The sequence below is a fragment of the Solea solea genome, chromosome 21 (assembly GCF_958295425.1).
Source record: "Solea solea chromosome 21, fSolSol10.1, whole genome shotgun sequence".
In the NCBI taxonomy this organism is placed as follows: domain Eukaryota; kingdom Metazoa; phylum Chordata; class Actinopteri; order Pleuronectiformes; family Soleidae; genus Solea; species Solea solea.
In genome coordinates this window covers 3,460,077-3,487,583 of record NC_081154.1, presented here as the reverse complement: position 1 = coordinate 3,487,583, position 27,507 = coordinate 3,460,077, and the positions used below count along the sequence as shown (strand labels likewise).

Sequence of the window (27,507 nt, the reverse complement as noted above, 5' to 3'; positions counted from 1 at the left end):
CTGGGATATAGCGAGACCTGTATGTTGCAGCCTGATCTAAAACAGGCAGAGTAATCGATCGCCGATGCTCGCCGGCGTTAGCAAGCAGATCAAGGACAGCTCACACACGTCTGTGACTCTCTGACAGGCACACAAGCGGCGAAATAGTTCGCTTCGGGCGGCTCTGAGTGGTGGATCATATGGCTGAGAGCGTGGATATCTTTCTCAGAGCCAAACATCGGACATTCGGCGGACTGACTGAAGGTAGCTTTTAACTTAATTAGACCCGACTGTTAGCCAAATGACATGCTAACGCATTAGCCAACACTTTCTGTCCTCCCTCTATTACACAAGTTGCTGCTGCTGCTGCTGACAACAGGTCAGTGGACTGACACTGACACTGACTGAGACTGGGACGTCTGTCGTTTGACAGCTTCGCCTCAGCTTTGTTTTAACAACTTGGGTCTCTGCTGTCAACCATAGCTCGGCTAATGTAGCATGCTAGCGTGTGTTTACGAATGTACCCTTGGTGTTTTGTTTTGCTGTGTCAGTCATGAAATAAACCCGTTAAAAGAAAATAAATTTAGCTGATAATTCACACTACTGTGAAAGTCGTAATTGTGACACAGTCTTGCAATGGAAGCTAATATGTTGCTAAATGACAGTGGAATTTAAAACCATTTCTTAGGACTGTACAACTTGCATCGTTGAGTAAATTCTGCATTAAACAGGATCAGCCCCGCAGCAAGGTTAACTCTCAGTAATATATTAATATTCTTTAGAACCTTGTACAGGAAAACTCTTATTATAAGGGAACCCCACGGGAATACATTGAAATGTTGAGCATTTTTTAACCGAGCTCCTTCTATGTGCTTTCATCTCAAAATTATGATTAGTTTTGTTCGGAGCACACCATCTGCCACCTGAGAAATATCTGCGATTATGTTTGAAGTTTTGTTCGCACAGTGCAGACACACAAGGCTGCTGCCTCTTATCTACTGTTATGAGAGCTTTGCTCACTTCTCCAGGTCCCTGGTGTGTGCATGTGTGTGTGTGTTTTTTTCTCCTTCATTTCTTTTTCGTTTGTCTGTAAAATGGTTTACTCCTTAGGCTCCAGAGACGGAGACTCTACGAACAAGTCTATTCCGTCCAACAAATATCTTGCTATATTTTGTACGCGTGGCATGGATTTGCAACATTTAATGTCACAAAAGATCAACATACATCTACATATTTTGTTTATGCTTGTGCTCACATGCCTTCTCTTTATTTCCATTCCTTTGCAAAGATGAGCAGGTGTTGTCTGCTGAGTAAGATATGTGTTGTTTGGTGTTGTGACTTCCATATGCAATCACTCGTAAGCAGAGGCAGAGAGTGAAGAGTGTTGTGCTGAAAGAGATCATGATATGTCTAGTTTTTGATTTGTTCAAAAAGAGATCTAGTCTGTATTTACTTGAGTAGAAAATACTGATTATAGTCTGCAGAGATAACATTAGGAAACTTTACACTACAGTGGTCATGGCAACTGGTTTGAATTCATCAGCTTTCCTCCTTTGGACTGAAGGCATTCTCAATTAATTTAGTTTGAAGAGATGATTATAATCATACACCTAGAATGTGCTTCCTCTTCTGATAAAATATCAATTACACTTAGTGATCATTGTGAAGCTTATACTCATCTCGTTTCCAGGAGCAAGACAGTCTTTGTCTATCCTTTCTTCCTATCTTTGCTCAAGTTTCTCTGAGGACAGAATTACCATAAACTCATTTGGGAAAGGGATACATGGAAAGCATGTTAACAGAGGATGTTGAAGAGCTACTACTCTCCCCTGCTGAGTGTGATTGAGGGGATTTGTGTGGAAGGGACATGCAGACTGTCCACAGTGACAGCCATGTATGACTACCGCACTGCTTACGTACCCACCGGAAACTAAATGAGTGGAGCAGAGAGCCTTTCTTTACACCTGCTCTTAGCATCTGCTCCCTTGTGTCCTTCATGTCATAGCTTGTCATTAACATCCGCCAAGCTGCGTTGAGTGTCCATTTCCGTTCGTTAAATGGAAAGCTGGACGCACTTTGCCTTGTTAATGATATTTGAAGGTGATTATGCTGTGGAAAACACTTGTTCTTTGTCAATCATACTCATTCATGTAGCTGTTTGTTAGTTGTTTAGCACTGGTTACTCAGGAAGTGACACACTCCTATATCACAGTGCTTTCAGCATATCAAGTGCTGTGTTGATTCCAGGAATGAATATGATGAGGTCTCTCCATGAAGTGTTCACAGCAGGCCCTACACCACTGAATGAGTAATGCTGTGAGCACAGCTAATCCCTATGGCTTTCATTTTTTATTTTTGCACATTATTATGTGCTTTGTGATAGCATCCTTTGACCCTAACATATTGAGATTAAGCTGTTAAAATGCTGCCAGAATGTCAATACCTGTAAGATAAATGGAATCGGTCAGTACAAGAACACAGGAATCAAGTTAAATGTTTTTGGGGTTTTCTTTGTAAAAATTAGAACACATGGCAGTGGAGTTGGTTCATACCAACATCTGCACCAAGTGCTCAAGCCATAAAGACTGATATCTTAAGGCCTTGTTTATTGATTTTCAAAAAAAGTCATCATATTCATGTTTGCCTTTCTTTCCTCCAGATGCAGAACATGAGTGGACGGGACCATTTTACTTCATTCAGGCCGCAGACCCCCAGCTTGGGCTGATGAAAGCTTGGAGGGAAGGTGACTGCGACGGCGGGGGGGACGAATGGGCCGAGGAGGTTGAGCTCACCAAGCAGGCTGTGGAGGCTGTTAACCATCTCACTCCCAGGCCAAGGTTCATGGTGCTGTGTGGGGACCTGGTCCACGCCATGCCAGGTAAAATTTCAAGACACCTTAAATGATCTGCATTAGAGTATTACAGCTTTCAGCAAATATGTCCAACTGTTGTGTCATAATGAAACAGTGTTTACACACAGTACATTGCTTCATTTTTTAAAAAAACATACTTCTCTTAGTTAATACCTGCAGGGTCATGAAAAGTTTAACAGAAATGTTGAAAATAAGCCACAGCAGTGAAGAAGTGAAGAGAGGCTCTCAGCAGATACACAGCCATATGGACAGTAAACAAAAATATACGCCTAATGTTGGAGAACATAATGCAAACTTTCAGATGCCAGTTGTGTGAGCTTCAACCCTACTCACTCTATTTAAGTCAAATCAAATGACAGATTTGGCCCAGTTACTTCAAAATGTCAGAAGTGGCACTTCCAAATTACTGGTAACACCAAAGCATTCAGGTATCAGAGCTGCAATTGCACACGCTATACATCATTTCACCCATTATCTTGTTTTACGCCTCGTTTGTATTCAGCAAAAGATGTTCCATTCAATCACGGGATCAGGCAAACCGAGTCGTATATTTTATGTCTTTTGTGGTAAAATAATTCTAACGAGTGACTTATCCAGATTTATGGTCAATCAACAAACTGCCTTCTGGGGTAATGAGACTGCTAACAATATGCATGGTTCAGGTTTTTAATGAGGGACATCACATTGTTCCATTATGAGAAGTGATCTGATGGAGGGATGTTTTACATTTAACTGTCTGGAACCAGAACCTTTACTTTAGATTCAGGCAGGAACTTCTGTTCCTGCCATCATCAACACACCCATTACATAACAGTGATCTATTTCAAGGTCCTGCTCCATGTGACTAAATGATATTAATTGAAAACAATGTAATACATTATTCATATAATAAGTTATTTATATGTTTTGAGGCTACATGAACTCTCCAACCACACCCTGGTCTTCACCCAAAGCATTTTAAGTAATTGTCACTAGTTAACACTAGTTAATAGGGCTGTGGTGCTAACAGCTAAGCTAACAGGTGAGTCTGCAGCTTCGTTCCTTTGTTATCTACGGTATAAAACCCAAAATATGTCCGCACACTGCTTTTCTGGTGCTTTGATGTTCTTATTGTCCGCTCAGGAGGACAGATTAGTTTGCTTGTGTCCTCCATTTTCACAGCAAAACATCAGTTCTTAGAACATTACATCACTGTTTTATTTTACTGATTGATTCAGAGTGACTCTAAGACCAAGCTTATATATTGAACTTGGATGGGGTTTTAAGGTTAACATTTAAACCACCCCCTCCAAATTTCACACAGACTCTTTTGACTCTGTTGGTTATTTACTTGAAGAAGGGAAATGTTTCACTTAAACCAGCCACATATTTACAATTGATCAGGAATTTGGTTTGCTATTTTAACCTTGTATTATTCCAGAGGTCAGACTGATTTGCAGTGTTCAACTAGACCAGAAGTGACTGACCTGTCCAGTATGAGATGACCGATGTGGAAAACCAGATCTGAAAGAAGCTATAATGCCAGTGTCAGACAATCTTGTCATAACAGTAAAATGTGACATAAATGTTTTTGACTGAAACGAGGGAAATGTCATGCCTTTTCAGTCATAAAGAATTCCACACAGGCATGCAGTGTAATCTGAGTCTCATTTTTGAGCTTCGAGCAGAATTGATTTTCTTTTTGCATTACCAGTGCAGGAGATGGGAGAGGTTTGTAATGACCTCCAGAATCAATGTTTGTGTATGTATGTATATTCCTGCGGAAATGCTCACTGGGATTTGACCAAAATTTGCAATATAACACCAATAACAGATGTGTCTTCTGATATCATTTTACCTCGCATGTACAGTTCTAGCTCTCAAGATTGATTGAATGTAAAGAAAGTATTTTTAAAAGCTTCTTCTTCCAAGGCAAGGGACCTCTTTAAGTCAGTCTTTAAATGTATGGAGTATGTGTGATGTAATGTATTCTCAGCTGCTGTCTCCATATTTGATTAAAGGTAGTCCCTGAATAACACATTAGCTTATGTATGGTTCAGTTGTTCTAGTACCCACGGAGGTTTCATCATTAGTCTTTTCTTTCCAAGCCAAAGTTGGTAAACAATGCTCTCCCATAAGACAGCAGCTGATACTCATCTGAGAAAAAGCACAGGCCTTCTGGCTATTCTGAGGAAAACTTCAGTTATCGACTAGCCCAACCACACTTCATATTCTGAAACTCTGTGGGATAGTAACTTTCAGCTTGGAGGTAAAAAAAATTATTTGCTCGTATCACCAGGTCTAGTTTGTTTTTCGTGAAGGCCGGACTGCATTGTTGAAAGGGTTCAGCAGATGAGTTCTGGTTGGAGATGGAGAGTACGAAGCTTTTGTATACAGTCATTTGATAAATAATGCGTACACTGGCTTTTCTCAATCAGTCTCGTGTTCTGGTTTATTAGATGTCTTTGAAACGGGAAAATAAACAGACCTGTGTTGTCACAGTGGCAGCTTGTTTTCTCGATTCGCCAGATGCTGTCATTGTCCAGCCAGACAAATAGATTTTCAGAGCACAATTGGGTTTGCAAAATAGTTGGATACCTCCAGAAATGGCCTGGGCCAAGTAAACAAAATAAAGCAATTTTACCACTCATTTCCTACCTTATTTGGAGCTGACATGCTGTGTTTGCATCACACCATGTTCAGTTGTGCTCCCCTCTGTGTGTGTTTCTGTTTCAGCAGTGACTAAGGATTAATGTTGCAAACCTAAATCAGCTAATTTCCCTATCAAGTAAAGACCCCTTTGAAGCCTTAGAAAGTGTTCCTGTAGTTCTCAGACCTTAAGTGTAGCTTGGCAGTTGTCATGGGCAAATGGATGCTTTTATTAAATCAACTTGTGAATTGAGTGACGGCTACGTTCTGTGCATTTTGCTCAATGTCCGGCTGCCTAATTCAATAGCAGGGTAATTGAAATGAGCTGGCAGGACCAACTACGGAGTTGTGGTTCAGCAGAAAGAGCCGCAAGCCTCCAACCACTGCACACTACTGTTGCATGACAATGAGGGAGTCGGCATTGAGGTGCCTGCCTGGCTCCCTGGCTTCCGGGAATGGGCAGAGAGAGAGAGAGAAAATGGTGAACCTGTCTTCCTTTGTCCACCTCGGCACGTCTGGCAGTGCTTTTTTGTTTTACTTGTTTGATTGGATCAGGATGAAAGTATCGCTGGGTTTCATCTTTATTTGAGGAGTGTGTAAGATAGCACAGAGGCAGAATAATTAGTTACATTTGGTGCAATATGTCATGTGTAGAATGTCCTTGGCTGCTGTTTCTAAAACTTGACTCAAGGCAAACATATTCAACACAGATTTGGCTTAGTCAGAGTGACTCTTTTCTTCCTGCTTTCCTTTTTTGGGTCACCATGACAGGCCATTTTCACTGCACAGGGATAGTTATGAGCACTCCTAGAGCTGTCTTCCCCCTATCATCCAAGAGTCTGGCTCTAAGCATCCAAGTATCCTTATCATCTCCATGATTGCACCATTTAAACCAAAAAATGGCTGTCGTCCATTTTCCATCACTCCCCGTCTCCTTCTGATCAGTCACATTTATAGGTCACAGTAAGATCTGTTCCAGATGCGTATTGGGACAGTAGATCATGCAACCATGGGGTTTAAACAGTAAGGCCTTGGGGACCTTTAAACATTGCGGTGTCAACCCTTGTTACTGTCAGCTCCAGCATAACAGGTTGTGTGTGCCATCCTCATTACTTGCCGTGTCCGTCACTCGCCTGGCAACTGGGTTGCTGCATTGGTGAGGAGGAGGGAAGAAATATTAGGAACTGCTCCTTCCATCTCTCAGTTGACATTTTCCCTTAAACTGTTTATTTACAACTCGGAATGAATGAGTGGTGGCCAGGGGAAGCTGGCTGTCAACTGGCAATGTCAACACTGCTGCCTTTCGGCGACGGGAAATTGGCAACTGTATTTCTGTTCCCATGGATTTCACTCTCTATCTCTCCACTCTGATGCTCTCATTCTCACATTCTCTTTCCTCTCGCTGTTTCTCTCGCTCTCTCTTTGTCTGTCTCTTTAGTAAACCGCTGCAGTGTTGTGCCTCATACCTTATTTTGACAGCCTTCATTTGCAAGTCTGACACTGTACACAAACACACTGTTATTCAGGCTGCGTATGAATTTATTTCAAGCAGCATCGGTGTGAATTGAATTAGGTGTTGGTTGAATCTTAAGTTCACTTTGGTCTTGTAATTGAACAGACATGAAACAGATCCATTTTGTTTTAGCTGGTAACTGGTTTCGAGGTCTTGATTTCAGGTCAGGGAACTTGAAGGGACGCTTATGACAAAGCATTGTTTGTTAATCAGTGAGAAGAAGAGCTCAAGATGGACTGCTGTGTTGGAGGAACAATTATATTCTGTACATAACCTGTTATGCTTCTTGAAAGAAATGCTGGCTTGCACTGGCTCCCACAACATGTCATCAAGACCTTCATTGTCAAAAAAGTTCCTTGATCCTAATTCCCTGTTTTCCATCTAAGCTAACCCTAAAGAGACACTTTTCTCCTCTCAAGGGCTTCCTTCAATCTCGGCCATCCATTCTCTTTCTATCTCTCTGCCTCTTTCTCCCTCACTTACGGTCTCTTGTGTCTTTCTCTCACTTACTTTCAAAGCTGACAAATGAAGGGGATAAAGAGTAGGGGGGGGGGGGGGGGTTGGTGAGGGGCGAGCTAGAGAGCTGATTAGATTAGAGGAACATGCTGGACCTAACACTCTCCTAATGAGCACTACAAAGGATTCAAACAATGTCTCTGGGGGTTCATGAGGGATGTTACACATGGTACAGTGGGAGACATGTTCATGTGTGTGCTGTGGTGTGGAGAACTCACAGAGGTAAAGTATAGGTTACATAGGTTGGGACTTTTCTGTCCCCTCCATGTAAACATGGAAGCCTGCCTAAGTGCCATTGAAGGTGGATAACATCTGTCTCTCTGTGGGATTCTGTAGCAGATGAGGGTATGAAGAATCAATGGTGGGTATGAAGATTGACTGGAATGGTTGAATAGAACATGCTGATGATGAACCACCCAGTGGCACATGTGGCTAGCACTGTTCCTGTTTCTCCGGTCTGCTCCCGCATGTCCAAAAACATGCAGTGGTTATTTGCCTGTAGGTCTGGGAAAGTGAATGGTTGTTTGTCTTTATATGCGATGGACTGGCGACCCATCCAGGATGTACCCCGCCTTTTGCCCTATGTCAGCTGAGATTAGCCCCACGACCCTCATGTGGAGGGTAAAGCGGTACACAATCGATATATATTGCTCTTCTTTCAGGCTTTAGTCCAAAGTCCACTCGTCAGATAAAGTTGACTTGCTTGATATTTGTGCATTTAAAGAGTAGGAAATAAATCAGAGTAGGCACAACAAATATTTTCAGCTTCACGTCAAACACAAGTGATTGTTTGCTGCTGGTATCTTTGCATTGTGCAAGATTGTCGACATGGCTCCATTTCTCTTTTGGGAAATAAAAGTGGCTGAAAATATAGAGAAGAAGACGTTCACAACTTAACATCATAGGGAAGAGCTAACATCATGGACATGGTCTTGTCGGTACCTTGTGCTTTATTTCCGTGTGCTCTCTCAGTTGGTTGGCAAAACTGGCTGACATCTGATTGTATTGGAGCAGCCAAAAATAGCAGGTCTCACTCCCTGATGACTTATGAGAGAATGATTGGGCAAAATCATCTTAAAACAGCAACGGCCAACTGAGAAAGTCACTTAGTAGAGTTACCAAAAATATCACTTTATTAACTTAATCAGTGATGGACATTGGTAGGATGGACTTAGCTGTTGTTAATCATACTGGGAAGTTCACGGGAGTTTCACATTTCACAGTATCTGATGCAGTATTGAGCGTAGTCTATCGTAGAATCGGAATACTTAATACTCGTGTTACATTTGCTCCCTCAGAATTAAAACAACATTCCGGAAGAAAATATAAATATGGCAAAACCGATGTGCTTAAAGAGGTAATGCCTTTTTAGTTCTATGACAATAAATATAACTGAATAATAAGTAGAATGTGCGAACGTAAGGTATGTACAGAAAAAAAAGCTGTTTAATGACTTGATGCAGAGACTGTTTAAAATGTAGTTATGCTGTCAAACCCACAGGATTTATAAGATTGCAATCATTTACATAAGGAGCAGAGAAGTATTGGACCTGAAATATTGCACATGGATTATTGTACCAAGTGTTTTGTTATTGCACCAATGATGGATTGTGACATTTGGCTCATCAGTCCATTTCCAGTCTAGGAGTGAAACAGGGAAGGAGAAGAAAAAGGGAAGCGAGGTGCCAGTGGAAAATTATGGATGCTAACTGCAACAACAACAAATTTCGTGAACCAAATTTGACTTGGTTGTATTTGGAAAGAGTATTTATAAAGTAATCTCAGCCATCACCTCACAAACTAACCCGAACCCAGACCAACACTACATCAGCACAACTTGTCACCACCAGTATATACTTTATTTAGTCACAAATATAGTGATCCCACACGCATGAAAATACAGTTGTTTAAGTGAGGAAAATGCATGCGACAGCAGGACCCCACACATTAAGGCCTGCGTACAGTGTCGACAGCCAGTCTTTAGAGGAAATTGAGAGAACTGCTTACACAGTTGGACAAGCTCAACAAGAACCTGCCAAAGTCTCCTGTCAGAGTTTGAGAATCATAGTGTTGCAATCTCATTAAAAGAGCAAGGCCTTTCAGTCAGACCTCCAGAGAGCTGAGGGCAGCATTGTTTTTTTTCCCTTTCTTTGTGCCCCTCTGAGTAAATTCATGCCTTATTTTAAGTGAAGTATGCCGAGTGAGAAAGTGTTTATGCACAAAATAAATTTTTCATGGGTTCACATCAGGCTTTTGCTTAAAACAAAATAGGACATGGTTATCCAGTTATCCGATGAATGTTTAACAATACACTTACCTGTTACTTTAAAACCGTAGAGTGTAACTTTTAAATATAAACAGATGCCTGTTAGATTCAAACATTGTCAAATGAGTTCACACAGTCGGCCTTAGCTCGATTAAACTGTGAATGTAAACGTACTGACTATTACTGTTCTTAAACACTATACTGAGGCAAAATGATAAGTCTGTTTAAGCAAGATCTAGAATGATGAGCTACTTAATGGTTAAGCATTGGTTTGAGCCACACAGTACTCAGGGATGATTCACAGAAGCAGAATGCAGCCACTGTGTGTGGCTACCAGGGCTATTTGTTGACAGCTAGCAATGATCTGTTACCATTTTATAGCTATTATATAACCATGCTTTAAAATACTACCCGTTACACATTCTATACAGTATGCATTTACACAGACCTTACATTTCCTGACAAATGCAGAATTAAAAGTGTCACACAGAAACGGTTTTACATAATAAAAAAGGGCACATCGCGCTCTCCTTTTTCCTTCAAGTGTGTGTTGAATTGATGAAGTTTGAAGTGTGACGGGCTTATGTTATGAAAGAAAGTTGAAAAGGACGGTCTACTTTTTTTTTTTATATGGATATGTATTAAACTGCATTCTGTCACTCTGCCATGTGCAAGATGTTCCAGCAGAAAATGCTCTTAATGTAATGAGTCCTTTTCCAAACATCCAGGGAAACATTTGCTTCAGAAGTAGGCCAGTAAAATAATTACTCAGATGAATAAAAAGGAAAAGAAATAAGAGCGGGGTAAAAGAGGGAGGGGGAGGAATAACTTATAGGTTTGTTTGATATACATTCTAAATTATAAATGTATTTGAGTCCTGCCAATTCTCTGCCCTTAACACACACTGGGACCGAATTAATTTCACTCCTTCCTTGTTGCAGGCTTCTCGTTCGTGAACTCCAGGCTTAATGGAGTTGTATGGCTGATTTACTCACAACAAACAGCTGAACACATTGTAAAGACCTAGTAAAACAAGAAGCCTCGTGTATCTTAGACCAGTGGATCTGACAAGTGCTGTGGCCTGCACACAGCTCAGCACAGCACAGGAGAGGTTGGGCTTTACCCAGCCAACTGAGGAGGGTTCCACCAGAACACTACTCATCATGTCAGTAACCATGGTGATGTAAAGTCGAGCCGCACAGATCATTGATCACTCTCTGTGCTGTCATCATTATCATCCGAATAATCCTCTTTCCCTTAGGTGGCTCTCACCTTTACTACCCTTCATGCACATACTCTGACACTTTGCATCAACACCCATATAAATGTCGCACTCTCTCTATTCGTCTTATTTTTGTCTTGTCCAAGTCAGATGTTTCTGTTATCCAGCATCTAATTTTTTTTTGTATGGACTCTGACCGGCACCTCATTTATCACATGGAGCTGAGCTCTCCTGTTTCCCCCCCTCAGACACTCCGTTTAGAGAAGGTCAGGAGAGAGACCTGAAGGCGGCCTTGAAGGGAACAGATCCATCCATCCCACTGGTGTTTGTCAGTGGGAACCATGACCTGGGGAACACGCCCACTCTGAATACAGTGGAGCAGTTTTGCAATGCATGGGGGGATGACTATTTCAGCTTCTGGGTAAGCATTTACGAAAGACATAAAGTAGTAGCACAAGCTGTGTTTTGCCGTTGTGTTTATTCACAATTAAATTTAATATGTGACATTTCTGCTATAGGATATCTAAAAATGACATGACTAATTGTTATGTATTTGGTTGTGTTGTGTACTTAAATTAGCCAAAACCTTTCAACACTCAATTCAGATCCACATTTCTATTCAAGATGACACATTACATTTGGGTCTTTCATCTGCTTCACCTCTCTATGCTATCACTTCTGGGACAAACCCCCTAAAACATCAGAGTGAGGAAGGAATTGCATTGGGCACCAAGTTGTCTAGCTTGTTGTGTTTGTTTTGGTTTTAATTAAATCTTTTTATAATGTGTGTTTGTCTCTAATGGGTCTTGACTACTCATTAGTGGGATTGCTGCAAACAATCTCACCGTATGTTCTACTGTTCAAACATGAAAAACGTTCGTTTGTTTTAATAGGAATATTTAATATTTTCCTACATTTTCCAATGTTTTTTGCACATTTGTTTTCTAAAATGAATTGAAAACTTAAAAAAAACACAGAAAAGTCATAGATGAAGTAGCTTGGTTGACGATATCTTCATTTTCAATCGTCAACTACTCAGTTGACATGATGTTTTACAAACTCTCCAACTCTAGTTTGTAACACAGGCTTTTTATCATTCGTTTATTGTTTTTATTAAATCCATTCACATATCTTTTCATAATTGAAAATGGTGGATTTTTTGATGGGTCTTGTGTGAACTCAGTTGAGTAGAATGGAACAAAAAAAAAAGAAGTACAATAAAATAATAACCCTGTCTTTTATCACTTTGCTTCCCTGCTTCTGTGGTCTCAGGTGGGTGGAGTCCTCTGCCTGGTTCTGAACTCCCAGCTGTTTTACGACGCCTCAGCCTGCCCTCAGCTGAAGGAGGCCCAGGAGACGTGGCTGGAGGAGCAGCTGAGCAGAGCCTCATCTCTAACAGTAGGAAAGCATCTATGATATGATGCTATTCTCTTTTGATTCACAAGGACATTCAGATAATGATAATGTCTTCCTCTTGAGATGTCTGTACATCTTGGCTCAGATAGTTTGCTGCGGTATGCGGCCATAAAACACAACAATTGAATTTTTGTCTTTTACAGAGTAACCTGGAGAGGATCTGTGTCGGAACACTGTCCTCTAGCTACTGGGGTCCCTCAGTCTTGGGCCCTCTCCTCTTCTCTCTATACACCAACTCTCTTGGTTCTGTTATTCACTCTCATGGTTTTTCCTATCACAGCTACGCCGATGACACCCAACTCATTCTTTCTTTTCCCAGCTCCGAAACACATGTAGCAGAACAGATCTCCGCTTGTCTGACCGACATCTCTCAGTGGATGTCTGACCACCACCTGAAACTCAATCTCGACAAGACCAAGTTTCTTTTTCTCCCAGGAAAGGGCTCTCCCACCACAGATCTGACCATCACCCTCGACAACTCTGTGGTAGCTCCTTCTCATACCGCAAGGAACCTGGGTGTGACACTTGATGACCATCTCTCCCTCACTGCCAACATTGCTGCAACAGCTCAATCTTGCAGATACATGTTGCACATGATCAGAAGGATACAGCCTCTTCCATCCCAGAAGGCGGCACAGGTTCTGGTCCAGGCTCTTGTTATCTCACGCTTGGACTACTGCAACTCCCTCCTGGCTGGTCTCCCTGCGTGTGCCATACGACCTCTGCAACTCATCCAGAATGCAGCAGCTCGACTGGTCTTCAACTTACCAAAATTCTCCCACACTACACCGCTCCTCCGCTCCCTTCACTGGCTTCCTGTAGCTGCTCGCATCCGCTTCAAGACTCTAGTGCTTGCATTCCATGCTACAAACGGATCCGGTCCAGCCTACATCCAGGACATGATCAAAACCTACACCCCAGCCCGCCCACTCCAGGATCGCAGAGGCATTCACAGAACCCGAGACTGTTCACTGTCCTAGCTCCCAAATAGTGGAACGAACTCCCCATCGACATCCTGACAGCAGAAAGCCTCCACATCTTCCGCCGCCGACTAAAAACACATTTCTTCCGACTCTACTTTATAGTTTGGCTTACTTGAAGCTCTTACTTACTTCTTGCTCTTGTTTGTGTCCAAATGTTTAAATGCACTTATTGTAAGTCGCTTTGGTTAAAAGCGTCTGCTAAATGACATGTAATGAAATGTAATGTCTTTTGATTTTGAATTTTCCAGTTCGGTAACAGGTCTCGTCTGTTCCATTTGTCTGTGTCCAGGAGCCCAAACCCAAACACGTCCTGGTGTTCCAGCACATTCCTCTCTATCTAAAAACCCCAGATGAGGAGGACGACTATTTTAATCTTCAGAAAGCCGTCAGACAAAACCTGCTGGACAGGTTCAAGAGGGCAGGTAAACACTTTACATCATTGCACATCATTTTACAACCATTTTATGAGACTGTTTGCATGTAATATCTTTAGTCTCTTGCACTGGATTGCCCTTTTGGTAGCTTTGTGTTTGTTTACTTGCAATTATACATCTCAGAAGAGGTTGTTGTAAAAGTCATGCAGCTTTGTGATCCCGAACACTTAAAATATCACAGACATTTTCTTTGATTATGGACAAGTGACACTGAAGTGTTGTTAAATTAATCTTTACTAATATTCCTTCAAAACCTGCTAATGTCTAGCATATCTACCCTAAAGCAGCCTTCACATCATAGCCTGAAGGATTAATATGCCATTAGCCAGAGGCTTAAGAGGAGCTCCTGGCATCAACACAAACAACACGGGCGTAATTAAATTACTTAATGCATTTAAAACCTATAAGAAGAAGAGTAATTCCATAATCATCATCCACTGTTGGCGTATGAGAGTGTGATAGAGGGATATTGGATTGGGACACTCTCACAAGGACATTAAGTCTGTACGTAGGAAAGAGCTAAACACATGCACACAGTCGTTCAAATATGTCCGTGTGACTCCACGAGGCTATTTCTGCACGACTGATTGACAGGACCTCTCATACGGACTCGTGCATTGCTTCTCAATCATGCATCAAGGTGACTGGCAGGACAAGGTATTCATTTCATTATCAAGCCATTATTCCTGCACGTATTTAACCATGTTTGCCCGTTTTGGTCCAGTGACCCTTTCTCTCATAATTGATTGCTCCATCATGGGAAGAGTGGTTAAGTATTTAAAGGGCAACCTGAACAGGCTTTCTGTGGGGTTGTTGCTGTAATGTGGCCTGTATGTGCAGAACATCCCATGCGCCAGTGTCCTTTCTCATTTACACTCTTCTTCACGCGTGTTCTATCGGCAATTATAAATTCAAATTGCACACACTTGACATTTTATGAGCTCTATACATACTTACATGTTTGTTGCTTTTAATAATTGATGTCAAATGTGCTGCTGCTCATTGTGTATATGGCTCCTTTTTACTACTGCGAGAGAAAGGATGTGATTTCTTTACTGTTTCTCTGAGTAGTTACTGAAAGGTGCGCACACCTGAAAACACACAGAATTTTTCACTGTTTTTTTACATTGTGGCTTTTTAATACTGTAGTATACCTCAACCAGAAACCAGCCAATGACTAGTCACAATAGTGTATAAGCTTTTGCATGTTTATGAAGACTCATACCTCTCTGTTTTATAACATCAGTGCATGATCCATGGTGTGTGCTGCAATATTCTCTTTGGCTATTAGTTCTGCACTAAAGGCATGTGGTTAAAGGTTACTCTTAGGCAATAAAGCAATCAGAGTGCCATCTTGTATTCCCTTTATCCCTTGTTTGCAAGTCTATACACTTTGGGGAATCCACCTATGTAGCTGTATGTCACTGTCTAAATTATTAGTCCTTAAAAAAGGAGAAATGCAGTACCATTTTCACTTCAAACATGTTTTTTGTTGATAGTGTTCCTTAATCCAGAGATAACAATGCAGCAATAATATGTCTAAACACTAGGTACAGATGGGCACAGGTGCTTTTGTTATGTAACCTGGTGCTGGTGATGATGGGAAATGCCACAAAAAAAACTAGTAAAGGCACATTGTGCTTGGCATATGGGGACATCACAGCAAAGTTAGGAAACAGCCAAAGTTCCATAAGAATAACCCCCCCCCCCCCCCCCCCCAAAAAAAAGCTGTGTTTCACAGCTTTGTCACGGTAGCTCTTTATAACTCTGCTAAATGTATAAAATCCAAGTGTGAAATCAGATGACTTGCACTTATCTTTGAATAATACACACTTCCGTGTCTTAGTTCTCGCCGCTCTCCTTCCTGTGGTTACTCCTCTTTGCCCCTGTCGCTCTCTGCTTCATCTCCGACTAGCAGTATTGTGGCGATGACTTATGCTGTAACATCTGTGCTCGGGAATCTACTGGAGTTTGTCCTGGAGGCACACTTGTGAAAGAGACTGTGATTAGCTCTGCACTCGGTGTCTGCCTATGATAGAGCTGCTGATCCACTGTAACCACCAGGGTCACCGATAGGTCAGGAAATGGCACATGGCTCATTTCCACCTCCTCTGAAAATTCAGACTAAGAATAAAGCGGCTCTGAAACCAAACGTTTGAGTCCCACTGCGGATCGATGTGACTTTTGTTGGTTTACCTAAATTCATCTTATTTTTTTTACAAGGTCTGTGAATTATTGTGTCGTGTGTGCACTTCACATAAAAACAAAATTTGGAAGTATATGAGGCAGGTAATTCCTGAAAAGCAAACGGATGCTTGACAAAAAATATCAAAGAGTGAGACTGTAAGCCTTTCAGAGGAAAAAAAACAAACAGAACGAGTGAAGAATTGAGGGAAAACTAGGTCATTTCATGTTATTTACTGCATAGTAAAGAAAAAGAACCGTGGAAAATATGTGCACGGGTTGTCTTTCCGTCTGTGTTTCCTCTCATCCATGGTGAATTATGCCTTTTCGAGACGTACATTGGCCACAGTGGTAATTTTTCCCCTTCTTTGCGTTGCTTTATTCACGCATCATGTGTCTGTCCTCACCGCTGCACCCTGCGCTCCTCAATCCTCCAGATGTGTTCTTTTACTCTGGTGATCATTACTGTCATTACAGTAAAGGGCAGCATCATTAACCACACACACACATGTTCACGCAGCTATCCTTATAAGGACTCTCGCTGGCTACCATTCGTTTGCGCAGCCGATACGAAGCGTTATTCCCAACCACATAATGCCTAACCCTTACCTTAACCCAACTACAATTTAGATTGAAAACGTTTTTTGTCCATTTAAGGACTACTAGGCCTGACAAGGTCAGTGTTTATGCCAGAAAGGATACCCAAGTGCATGCAAACGTCTAGATTTCGCCATACAGTTCAAACATTGGATCAGATGAAGCATGAATGTCATTTTTTTAATCAGATTTTTATTAAATCTAGCAGCTGACATGGATAAGTCTCCCTCTCTGTTTGTGCAGCCAGCTCTCATATATAGTAATTTGCCCTCTAAGACAAATCTAGCCATTATGGCAGCTGAAGGATCACACATTTCATGCTGTAAAAGTGTCGAGCATCGAGAGCCTTTATTGGAAGACTGGAAAATGCGTTACAAACTCTTAATAGTATTTCTTTGTTCCAATAACACACATGTTTCAAAAAACACACACTTCCTGATCATTCTCCTTCGTTGGCAGCCTTGAAGTTCTGCTTCAGCAGAGAGAAACCTCACTCTGGCAAGAACAATAAGGTAAAATTGGATGACTTTCCTCCTTCTTTTGTTTTGTAATTCAAAGTCTACTGAAGGGAGCCGCGTAACTGGATCACCGGATGTTTCACAAAATGTTTCTCTGGCATCAGATTAGTCGCTGCGCTGCGCGCGCGTTCACGCGGCTTTCAGTTCTCCAACCACTCCAGACGCGTCTTTTCATGGTGTCGGTTAACTTACGGCAGCTGTGGATTTTTCTCGCCATTATGAGATGCTGTTATTGCTGCTGCTGGTTTCCTGCAGCCCCCCCCCCACCACCACCACTTCACTGACATGTAATGGAAATAGAGAATGTACAGTCGTCCCCTGCAGACAAAGATACATTTAATAGATTTTTTCCCTCGCCGGGGTATTTTTCATCCCTCTCCCTACTCCCTACTTTGAATGTGGAGACATGTTTGATTAATTATGTGTGCAAAACTCTTTATTTTGACCATGTCTTGCACGCGTGTATGCATTTTGCATATAAATTGCTCTGCACTGGTGCATTTTCCAAGCACAAATATATTCATGTAGTGTGTATCTGTATGTTATCTCGGCAGCACAGCTGCACACGGGAAAGGTGTAGCACCAATTAGTCTTCCTCTGGCTCATCAGAGTGAGCAGTTCCACCCTGGGAACCGTTGACTGCAATCCAGCTCATATCAGCGACACTCTGTCTCGATGATGACCCCCTCTTGGGCAAGTCAAGTATCATGGAAATCCTTTTTTAATTGCATAAACAATTACTGCGGTTTGTAATTTTACACTGTTTCAGCCGATATTAAAGTTTGCTCTCTCCCGATACATTTGGTGTTTAAACCTAGCAGCTTATTAGACGAAGATATGTTTCAAATGAACAAGTCAGTCTTATAGCAACCAGAAAACTAGACAGGAACAGGTCAGTCGAGTATCGTTAAATTTGTAACATTCACTCTTCACCCTGAAGACCCTGGAGGAAGTTCTTCTCTTATTATGTAGCATATACTCCTGTATGTGCTGCCTTGTCACTGCATGTCAAACCCTTAATTATAGTAAATAATGCTCTCCTGGGTTTAGTTTCCTACACCTAAGCCACTGTGTTTGAATGCAGCTCATGCAGGCTTTTTTTTATTTTTTATTGGCGCAAAGAAAGAAAGACGAGCATAACTCTCCTTAAAACAGTTTTTTTTTGCTCACATTCAGAATCTTTTGGGACCAGTGTCTCCTTTCTGAGAAGGTGATTGTAGAAGCACAAATCCCAGCAGTGCTGTCAGCCTTTCCTCTCGTAGATGGAATACCGTAATTAGATTTTCTTGGCTCCCGTTTCTCTCTCTTCCAAGGTTTGTATCCTACATTCGGGATACCTTCATCGCACATGCAGCACAAACAAGGACAAATGAGCACCGATAGACGGGCAGATGCACGCTCCCCGCTGCTTTTGTTCGCCTCCAAACCTTGTTTATGTAAAATGAAAATAAAAACAAGAACGCAGTCGAGAAATTCGTTGGGATTCCCAAATTTGCTCGGGGCTGTAGAGTTGTACATACAGTAACTAATTAGAGGCACAGATGAGCAGTATGTTGCTCTGCATAGTTTCCCCCTCTTCATCTCTTACTCGCTCTCTTGCTGCTGGTTTATCTTTATCAGCCCGGATCCCTCTCTTTTCCAAGGCAAAGGCACATTTATCATCCACTGGGGATTTGATAAGAGGTTACGGCTAAGCCTTTAGCCCCATTGTTTTAATGATGAGGCTGAATAATGCTTTTGCCTTTCTCTTCTTCCCGCTATCTGTCTTTGTTGAACTCTCTCCTGCAGCCAAAGGTGGAGGTTGGTGGAGACGAAAATGAGCCGCATTAGTCACAAGAGTCTTGTTTTAGGTACGGATGAGATGATAAAACGTGACCTGGGAAGGTCAGTTTAAGCAGTGAAGTTGAACTGGTAGAGTGCTACAGTTAAGTACAGCTGTGTGTATGTGATTGCTGATTGCAGCAGCCTCGCTGAATGATTAAGTGAATCCAGGCATTTGTGTACTGACCCATTAACTCTCCATGCTTTAAATATTTTAAATAGTTAAGTGGATGATATCCTTGTTTACGTATGTAATGATTTAGTCTTTTTCAGTTTGATTTCAAAGCTTATTTCCATTACCTGTAATGATTAAGGTCTCAAACCCTCAGATTACTTCTTACCAAGATCAAATAAAGGTCAGATATTATGTCCATTATGTGACTATGGCTACTCCTTTTCCTTTTCAACTGAGTAAACAACTTAATCAATGGTTGTATCCACTTGCCCTTGGGATCCATTTGTGTGAAGACCTGTTGCTCATAGGCTCGATTTTAGATAGAGTGCTTATGGTTAAGTGTAAGTACTAACCTTGTAATCGAGATTTTTCAGGGTTACGCCTCAAATGAAGGGTTATATTTCTTACATAAACTGAATCTAAAGACACTAACATGAACGTCATGAAGTTAACATTGGTTAGCATGTTGTGTAGCTTCGCTTACTGCAACAGAACTTGTCTGTAGTCTGCTATTCTGACCATAAACTAAACAAATATAGAATCTCAGGCCCAAATATGTGCTTTCTTACAGCTTACATGATCACTTCATGTTCTTGAATTGAGTGGTGGTAGATTTTACCCACTACACCTCAGAATACTGGAAGGCTTTAGTGGGTTTAAGGGCTCATTTATGCTAGCTTAACATATGCATCCTGTACTTTGGCACGGTTGTCCTACAATACATTAAATCAAAAGTGAAAGATATTTTTTTCCTCTTAAGGAAGAGCCAAAAGTGGCCCTATCATTGTCATAGTTGCTGAGTTCTCAAAAAGTTCCGCCATTGTTCAAAACCCCCCCACAATTTCCCATTGTACTGCGCCATTATGTATGTTTTGTCCTTGTCCATAAGCTTTCAGAAGACTTGGGAATAATGAATGAAAGAGTGCAAACAGATACAGTATGTATACACACAAGCCTTTCCATGAATAATGGCTCAATGACATGGTATCACGTTGGGTACCAAATGGTCAAAATGCTTCCCTGCAGATGTCATGCTGAATACTGTCATTTCCCTTTTGTAACTCTGTATGTGTCTATGTGAAAAGTGGAGAACATGAGAAAAAAGCTGCACAGTGACTGACGTCTTGGAAGTGATTTATGGGGAGCCGGGGCTGCAACATGCCTCTCACCATGCTCCATCCTCCTGTCATGCAAATTATTAACAGCCACCATTTCATGATGAATTTTTTCCTAGACCTGCACTTTAATGACAGCTACCCTTCAGCACGAGTGCACGTGTCGCATGTTTCCTCCCTCGTACGCAGTACCATTGCCACAGATATGAAGAAGACCTGCTGTCTTCTGAACAACATGAAGAGTTTGTGTCAAAGACAAGGAAAGAGGGAGAGGTGTGAAGGAGAAATTGCTTTGCCTTTTCCTGGAGGTAATCGGTGACCAAGAGATGAAAGGGGAGATATTGGAGAGTGGGAAACAAAAGACTTCACTCGCATCAAAGATGTGAAAAGGTGAACTGATGTTTCTACGCTTCTTTTATTCTGTCTTTTAGTGAACTATATCAGCATTAATTATCAGCATTAGGTGACTTTTGCAGCCCTCTCTCATTTCTTTGCATTTTCTTGCAACTCCTTGTCAGAATTTAATTCCCCTTTGCATTCAGCATGTTTTCATCACTCCGTTCATTTTCTCAGTGCCGTAACATCCCCGCCTCGCTCCCTTTTTTCCCCTTTTCCTCCCTCCTCAACATAGTCTGTCAAAGCAAAGGCCAGTCCCCAGATGGGAGTCTTTATCACAAAGAAAAGCACAAAAGAACCGGCGCTGTTTCAGGGCTGACAGGTAAATGGGATTTCCACAGAGACTAAGACAAGACGTGGAATTATCAGTACAGAGTGCATGTTTTCACAAGGGCACGGGCTCAGCAAGAGAGGGAAAGGGGAACAGAGACAAAACTGTAAGGAAACTGGCTTTAACATTCCTCCACATTATGCAATACTGTGCTATTTAACTCACTTTGAACACATACTCCCGTCTGATAGTATAGTGGGTAAAGCGAGACGCTTGGATATACTGTGCGTTTCATTCTCTGCGTTGCTGAATGGGTGAAGTCGATATTGTCAATGGAGTTGGATTTCATTCTTGAATTAGTTTAGTGGTCTGAGCCGTGGCTCTCATATTACCGCAGTTAAGGGTTTGCGTCCCACCAGGCCACCCACACCGACTGACAGCAGCACGAGGCACTTTGGAAAAAAACAAAAACAAAGTGCAACTGTGATTGTGATGCGAAGGAAAATATGTTTAATTAAGTCCAGTGGATTACCAGCTGGGATTACACTGTAGGTCAGCGGTAGCTCGCAGCATTAAATTGGAAGTCTACAAACTTTCAAGTTTGCATTCGATCAGAACGACTGCAGCTAGGTGCACTTTCTGGTTGAATGGTAAAATCAGCTACTGTTCTATGACAGAGACTACTTGGGTCCAAGGCCTGGCGCTACTTCCACTTCTTAATCCAAATATCCGATTCCCTTGTATTATATCACATTATAGCTAATACTGTTGATTAACATAAGCTTCAGACTGTAAGATATCCTGGAAATGTGTTATTTATACCATATTTTGGGTGACCTAGTTTGCAGACACACTCACAATCGTATCCAATGAAATTCAGCCATTGGCTGCCTCACTTCATTAAGCTGCTCCACCAAGGAACACCAGGTCCTTTTCAAACTAAATAGTGAAATACTGCCCCAATCTTTGGATCTATACTGTATGTGAAAGACTTTTAAGGTCTGGGTCATACTTTCCATGTTCACAGAGAGCCACTTTGGATTTCTGCATGTGTAGGGACCGCATTTTTGTTCATAACAACACAAGGGTACGTGTCTGTCTTTTTGTTGTTGTCTTGAGGTTGCCGTCTTTTGTCTGTCCTTCCATTCTTTGAGCAGTGACTCGTACATGTCTGGGTACCAGCAGACCTTCTTGCTTTTGACCAAAAAAAGGGCCACCAACTGCACCGTAAAGCTTTGTTTGTGCCACAAAGAGAATGCACATGTCTTACAGTGCTTGCACTCAAACGGTTGGGAGTGTTCGCCCACACACTGTAGAGTTACACAAGGACCACCATGGAAATGGGCGGAAAACGGTATTTTTATAGCCTGTACTGAAATGGACCTCCGCTGACATGTGCTCATGGAAAGTGTGACCTGCGTCTTAGTCTAGTTTCTCCTTGTCCTGTTGCTACTATTCAATATGCGTGCCATCCCCCTTTCCATCTTTTCTTGTGTTGACCCAGCGGGGAAACCTTTCTATCTATAGTCCAAACGTATCCCATCAAGACACACAACTTTCTTGGCCAATCAGAAGCGTTGACTTCTTAATACCTGAGTAGTATTAAACCTAGGTAAAGGAGAATCTAAATCTTGAAGCAAAGCTAGGGTCTTTTTTTGTTTATTTTTAACATTTTATTCTATGCGTTTGCATTTGCATGTAGACAGTCTCAGCCTCAACCCCCATTTATTTTCTGGCAGACAATTTCAGAGGTCATCTTCATCTTCGAACTGCACTGCAGAGGAGACCGCTTTCTTGACTTCTTTATTCTTTTTCTTTTTTTGTTATTATTATTATTATTATTTTGTTTTTCCAAACAAAATAGTTGATCTTTTATTCATAAGCCAATGTTTTAGAAGTGGAAAATACTTCTCTGTCTACGACGGGCCATCTCTTCTCTCAGAAAGAAGGACCCAGGTGGAGTGGTTTGACTTCTGAAGCCTGAGTAATGATGCTGCGCTAAAAGGGACATGCCCAAATGAATTCATGCCATAGAGTTATAGCTGGGTTCATGCTAAATTGTATCTTTGAAATCCAGTTTTTACACCACAGGGTCCGGTGGGACAAGTCAGCAGAGTGAGACAATCTATTTACATGACATGAGAATTGTTTGTGGCTTCAGTAAATTTCAGCCCGCAGGTGTGTTTAAGATCTCGAGCAAAGGCCTGTCGTGTGTGATAAAGATCAAAGAAAGACGACTTTGCGCCCTGTAGACATTGGAGAGGTCGGCAAAGTGCAACTATCTGCGGACTTCTGTACCTGGGAGGAGAAAACTGGAAGGTGATACACTTTGGGGGCAAAGGTAGCTCAGCGGTAGAGTGAGTCGTCTTTCAACTCAAAGGTTGCAGATGTGTCCTTGGGCAAGACACTTAGGTTAAAGCAGCTTTGAGTGGTCATCAAGACTAGGGAAGCGCTATATACGAACCGTTGAATGTGGATTGTGCTTAGAGCTAATTTATTACGGTCAGTAGTCAGTTAGCCTAGCTTAGCACAGCTTAGCATAAAGACTGGAAGCAAGGGAAATCTCAACAACATTCACCTACAAAAGCAGACACGACGACAGTGTGCCGTTTTACCAGGGTTTTACCAGGGTTGCTTTTGGCTAAGCTAAGCTAATCGGCTACCAGAAATGTCCATCCATCTTCTACTGCTTTATCCTCACACATGGGGGGTGCCAGTCTCAGCTGACATAGGGCGATAGGCGGGGTACGCCAATTTACCTATTTTGAACTGTGGGAGGAAACCGGAGAAAACCCACGCACACACAGGGAGAACATGCGAACTCCAGAAAGAAAGGCCCTTGTTCTCCGACCCGGGTCTCAAACCCAGGTCTTCTTGCTGCGAAAAGGCAAGAGTTTTAACCACTACACCAACCGTGTGGCATTTTGTGACATAAGTGCTTCACAAAGATAGGACTACTCCACACGGCTGCATCTTACAGTAAATATTCAACTTAAAGTACGTGTAGGAGAAGCTTACGGCTGCTGCGCGGTGGCGTCGCGGCGTCGCGTGGTGTTTGTGTGGGATGTGGATCATCGGAGACGCGGCGGTGACACAACACTTGACACGTGTATACATGCACACGTGCACACGTACACACTCCCACGCGCCGGTGTTTGATGGCACGATTAATCACGGCATCTTTGGAGGAGGTTCAGGAAAAAAAGATTTTCCTCACTCTCCCGGTGGTTCATTCGTCACCGTTGCAAGAATAATTTTTTCTTGTCTATCACTTCTTTACTATTGCTGTTTTAGCGCGTCCTCCTCCCACCTCCTTATGTCTCTTAGGTGACAGCGAGGATACTGTAACAAAGCCAACACTTCCACAATCAGCGCCGCGTGCTGAGTCATCAGGTTATCCTATCGTACATTTCCCCTGGCTCACACTTCTGCTGCTGTTTCACATTGTTTTCGTTCGCAGGGTCTGATTAATTGTAGATGAGCTGTGTAATGCCTCGTAGGAGAGAGAGAGAAAACTCCGAGGTGTCTGTCAACTACAGAGTAATGAGTTCTGGGCCTGGAGACGTAAAGGGCACTTGTGGCCTTTCGGCCCCTCATCTAGAAACGACACAGAGCAAACACAGGGACACGTTTGAGACCTGGCCAGTTATTTATTCACCTAGAGCGGCTGCAAGGTTATAAGAAATGCAGTAATTCCTTTTCCCATACACAGCTTCACACAAATAGACTCATTAAATGTGTATTTCTTAATGACATAGCTGCAGGCCCACGCACAAGTCACAGGAGGGTGGGCTTCACTCTGCGCTGCCCCGGGTTTTGATTGTAAATTAATTTAGGCGCGGCACACACAGGCTTAAATCATCACTTTCCATCTATGGCAGATTAATTATTTAATGGTCCTGAATGTGCAAAGCCGTTGTCCTCACATAGCTGCAAATATTAATATAAATTTAGGTCACATTTGTATTCCGGCGCCGTTTGATATTGCAACAGGCGGCGGCAGACTTGACGATTCTGAGCAATTTCATGGAAAGTGAAGTCGGAGTAGAATCAGCACTGGATGGAGAAATGAAAATAGTTTGGGATTTTTTTCTTCTTCTTTTTCTTCCATGGGATCTTCCTTGTCTTTGTTGTGCAGATTTCTGGGACAGACCGATGTCTTTTCCACGCACAGGCTGCAATTTATCCGCTTTTGTTGCCGGGTTTTCATTATTATTTTTTTGGCTGGGTGTCTCTGCGGAGACGAGACAGCAGCCAGACTCCTCTAAAATGGGAGCACGGTTAGAAAATAGAGCAGCTCATTTCTTTCTCTTTTTTTTTGCCAGAAACCTGCTGTAAAGTAAACTGGGATCCTTTTTACCTCACACGCGTATAAACACATATACATATCCTGCAAGAAGACGTAAGAATTCACCACGTGCAGTCAACTACTATCTAGATACTAGACCGTCTTATACATTACATTACATTACATTACATTACATTACATGTTATTTAGCAGACACTTTTATCCAAAGCGACTTACACCTTCAAACCAATGATTTTCTCATCTTAATATAACTCTAATTCCGATCTTTTGTTTTTATTCAGATGTTCTATTCTTGTTGTCAGCAGTAAATCAACTTGTAACAAAGTGAAATTGTTTCTCCCCAAAACAGAGAATACCACACACACACACACACACACACACACACACACACACACACAGGGAGACGACTCATTGTGTCCCTCTCATTCAAAGCAGGGTTTGTTTGTCGTGCCATTTTTAGAGAGTGGTTTATTCCAGTTGTGGAGACAGAGCGTCGGTGCCGCAGGGCCGAGTCGCACCAGCACCATTCCATTAAACATTAAACATGTCATTTGTAATTGAAAATTAATTGAAACTTCTGCTTCTCTTAATGAAAGTTCCCTCGCTTTTCAAAGTCTTTCTTTCTTGCTTTCGTTTGTGCTTTCTTTGTTTCTTGCTTGCTTTCTTTCTATCTTTCTTTCTTACTTTCATTTGTGCTTTCTTTTTCTTTCTTTCTTTCTTTCTTTCTTTCTTTCTTTCTTTCTTGCTTTCATTTGTGCTTTCTTTCTTTCTTGCTTTCGTTTGTGCTTTCTTTCTTTCTTTCTTGCTTTCCTTTGTGCTTTCCTGCTTTCGTTTGTGCTTTCTTTCTATATTTCTTGCTTTCGTTTGTGCTTTCTTTCTTTCTTGCTTTCGTTTGTGCTTTCTTTCTTTCTTGCTTTCGTTTGTGCTTTCTTTCTTTCTTTCTTTCTTTCTTGCTTTCGTTTGTGCTTTCTTTTTCTTTCTTTCTTTCTTTCTCTCTTTCTTTCTTTCTTGCTTTCATTTGTGCTTTCTTTCTTTCTTGCTTTCGTTTGTGCTTTCTTTCTTTCTTTCTTTCTTTCTTGCTTTTGTTTGTGCTTTCTTTCTATCTTTCTTTCTTGCTTTCGTTTGTGCTTTCTTTCTTTCTCTCTTTCTTGCTTTCGTTTGTGCTTTCTTGCTTTCTTGCAAACATTTACATAACCACATGGAAATCTGTCGTTCAAACATGAAGCAGCAGCAGCAGCAGCAGCAGCAGCTTCTCCTTGTGTAAAAACTCACTAAAGGATGTAAAGTAAGTTTATTTAAAGCCTCAAATCTTCTGGGCAAATATTGAGTCACTGGTGTTGGTCACTCAGGCTGTCAGCTCCTCATAGATGTTACAAATTTGCATGATATGACATGCACACAGGCTGAGATATGGTGTCTTAAAAACAGCTTGTTGTCTATTTGTAGGAACATCCCAGCTTAGATCAGTGACGCAGACCTTGTTTTTTTTCAGTTTTCTCACATTGAAATGTTTTCATTTCTTCATCGTACTAATAAATCCATGGCTCTCACACCTCTCTGTCCACTGCAGGGGTGAAGGCTGTCTTCTCTGGCCACTACCACCGCAACGCCGGCGGTTGCCACAACGGCCTGGACATGGTCGTGAGCTCGGCCATCGGCTGCCAGCTCGGCGACGACGCCCACGGCGTCAGGGTGGTGGTGGTGACCGCCGACGGCGTCGTCCACCGCTACCACAGCCTGGAGCAGCTGAGAGCCGGAGGCGTCGACGAGGACCTCAGGACGCTTCTGCAGGCCTGACGCACAGACAATCACGCTGGATGGATTTTAACGTCGTTAGAGGCACAAAATGGGGTTTCTTTGGAGAATCACGCGTATGATTAATGATGTTGAACTTCACTAATAACCCATTCTTTAAAACAAATAAATAAAAGGTCAAGATTCGTCACAGCCCGGCCAAAAACACATGAATTGTTGTTTGACTACCTGCTCGGTCAAACAGCGCGCTACATGCTGATTGGCTCATTAGTGCTGATGAGATTAACTCCTCAGATACCAACAGTGGACAGTAGGTGATGCAGAGGAAGTTCAGTAGCAACTCAATGTCACAACGTTTATTTCCATCCATATTCTGCTTTAACATTTCACTAATATCTTTTGGAATAAAAACTTGGTCTTTTCATCAGCTGAACCTAAACCTGACAGGTTCCCCCCACAGGCTCGTATGCACGTATGTGACTTGAGTTTTTGTGCGGGCAGCGTGTGTTTGACCGTGTAGTGAATGAATGAAAACCT

General features: G+C 42.0%; 1 protein-coding gene across 1 annotated transcript; it reads left to right on the top strand.

Moving 5' to 3' along the window:
- The first annotated feature begins 42 nt into the window (after nt 1-42).
- On the top strand, nt 43-27,177 carry cpped1 (calcineurin-like phosphoesterase domain containing 1). The gene is made up of 6 exons (XM_058621290.1): nt 43-243; nt 2,639-2,857; nt 11,245-11,417; nt 12,269-12,394; nt 13,685-13,817; nt 26,786-27,177. The coding sequence occupies exons 1-6, from the start codon at nt 180-182 to the stop codon at nt 27,010-27,012; spliced, it is 942 nt and encodes a 313-aa protein (XP_058477273.1). The 5' UTR covers nt 43-179; the 3' UTR covers nt 27,013-27,177.
- Nucleotides 27,178-27,507: the final 330 nt, after the last annotated feature.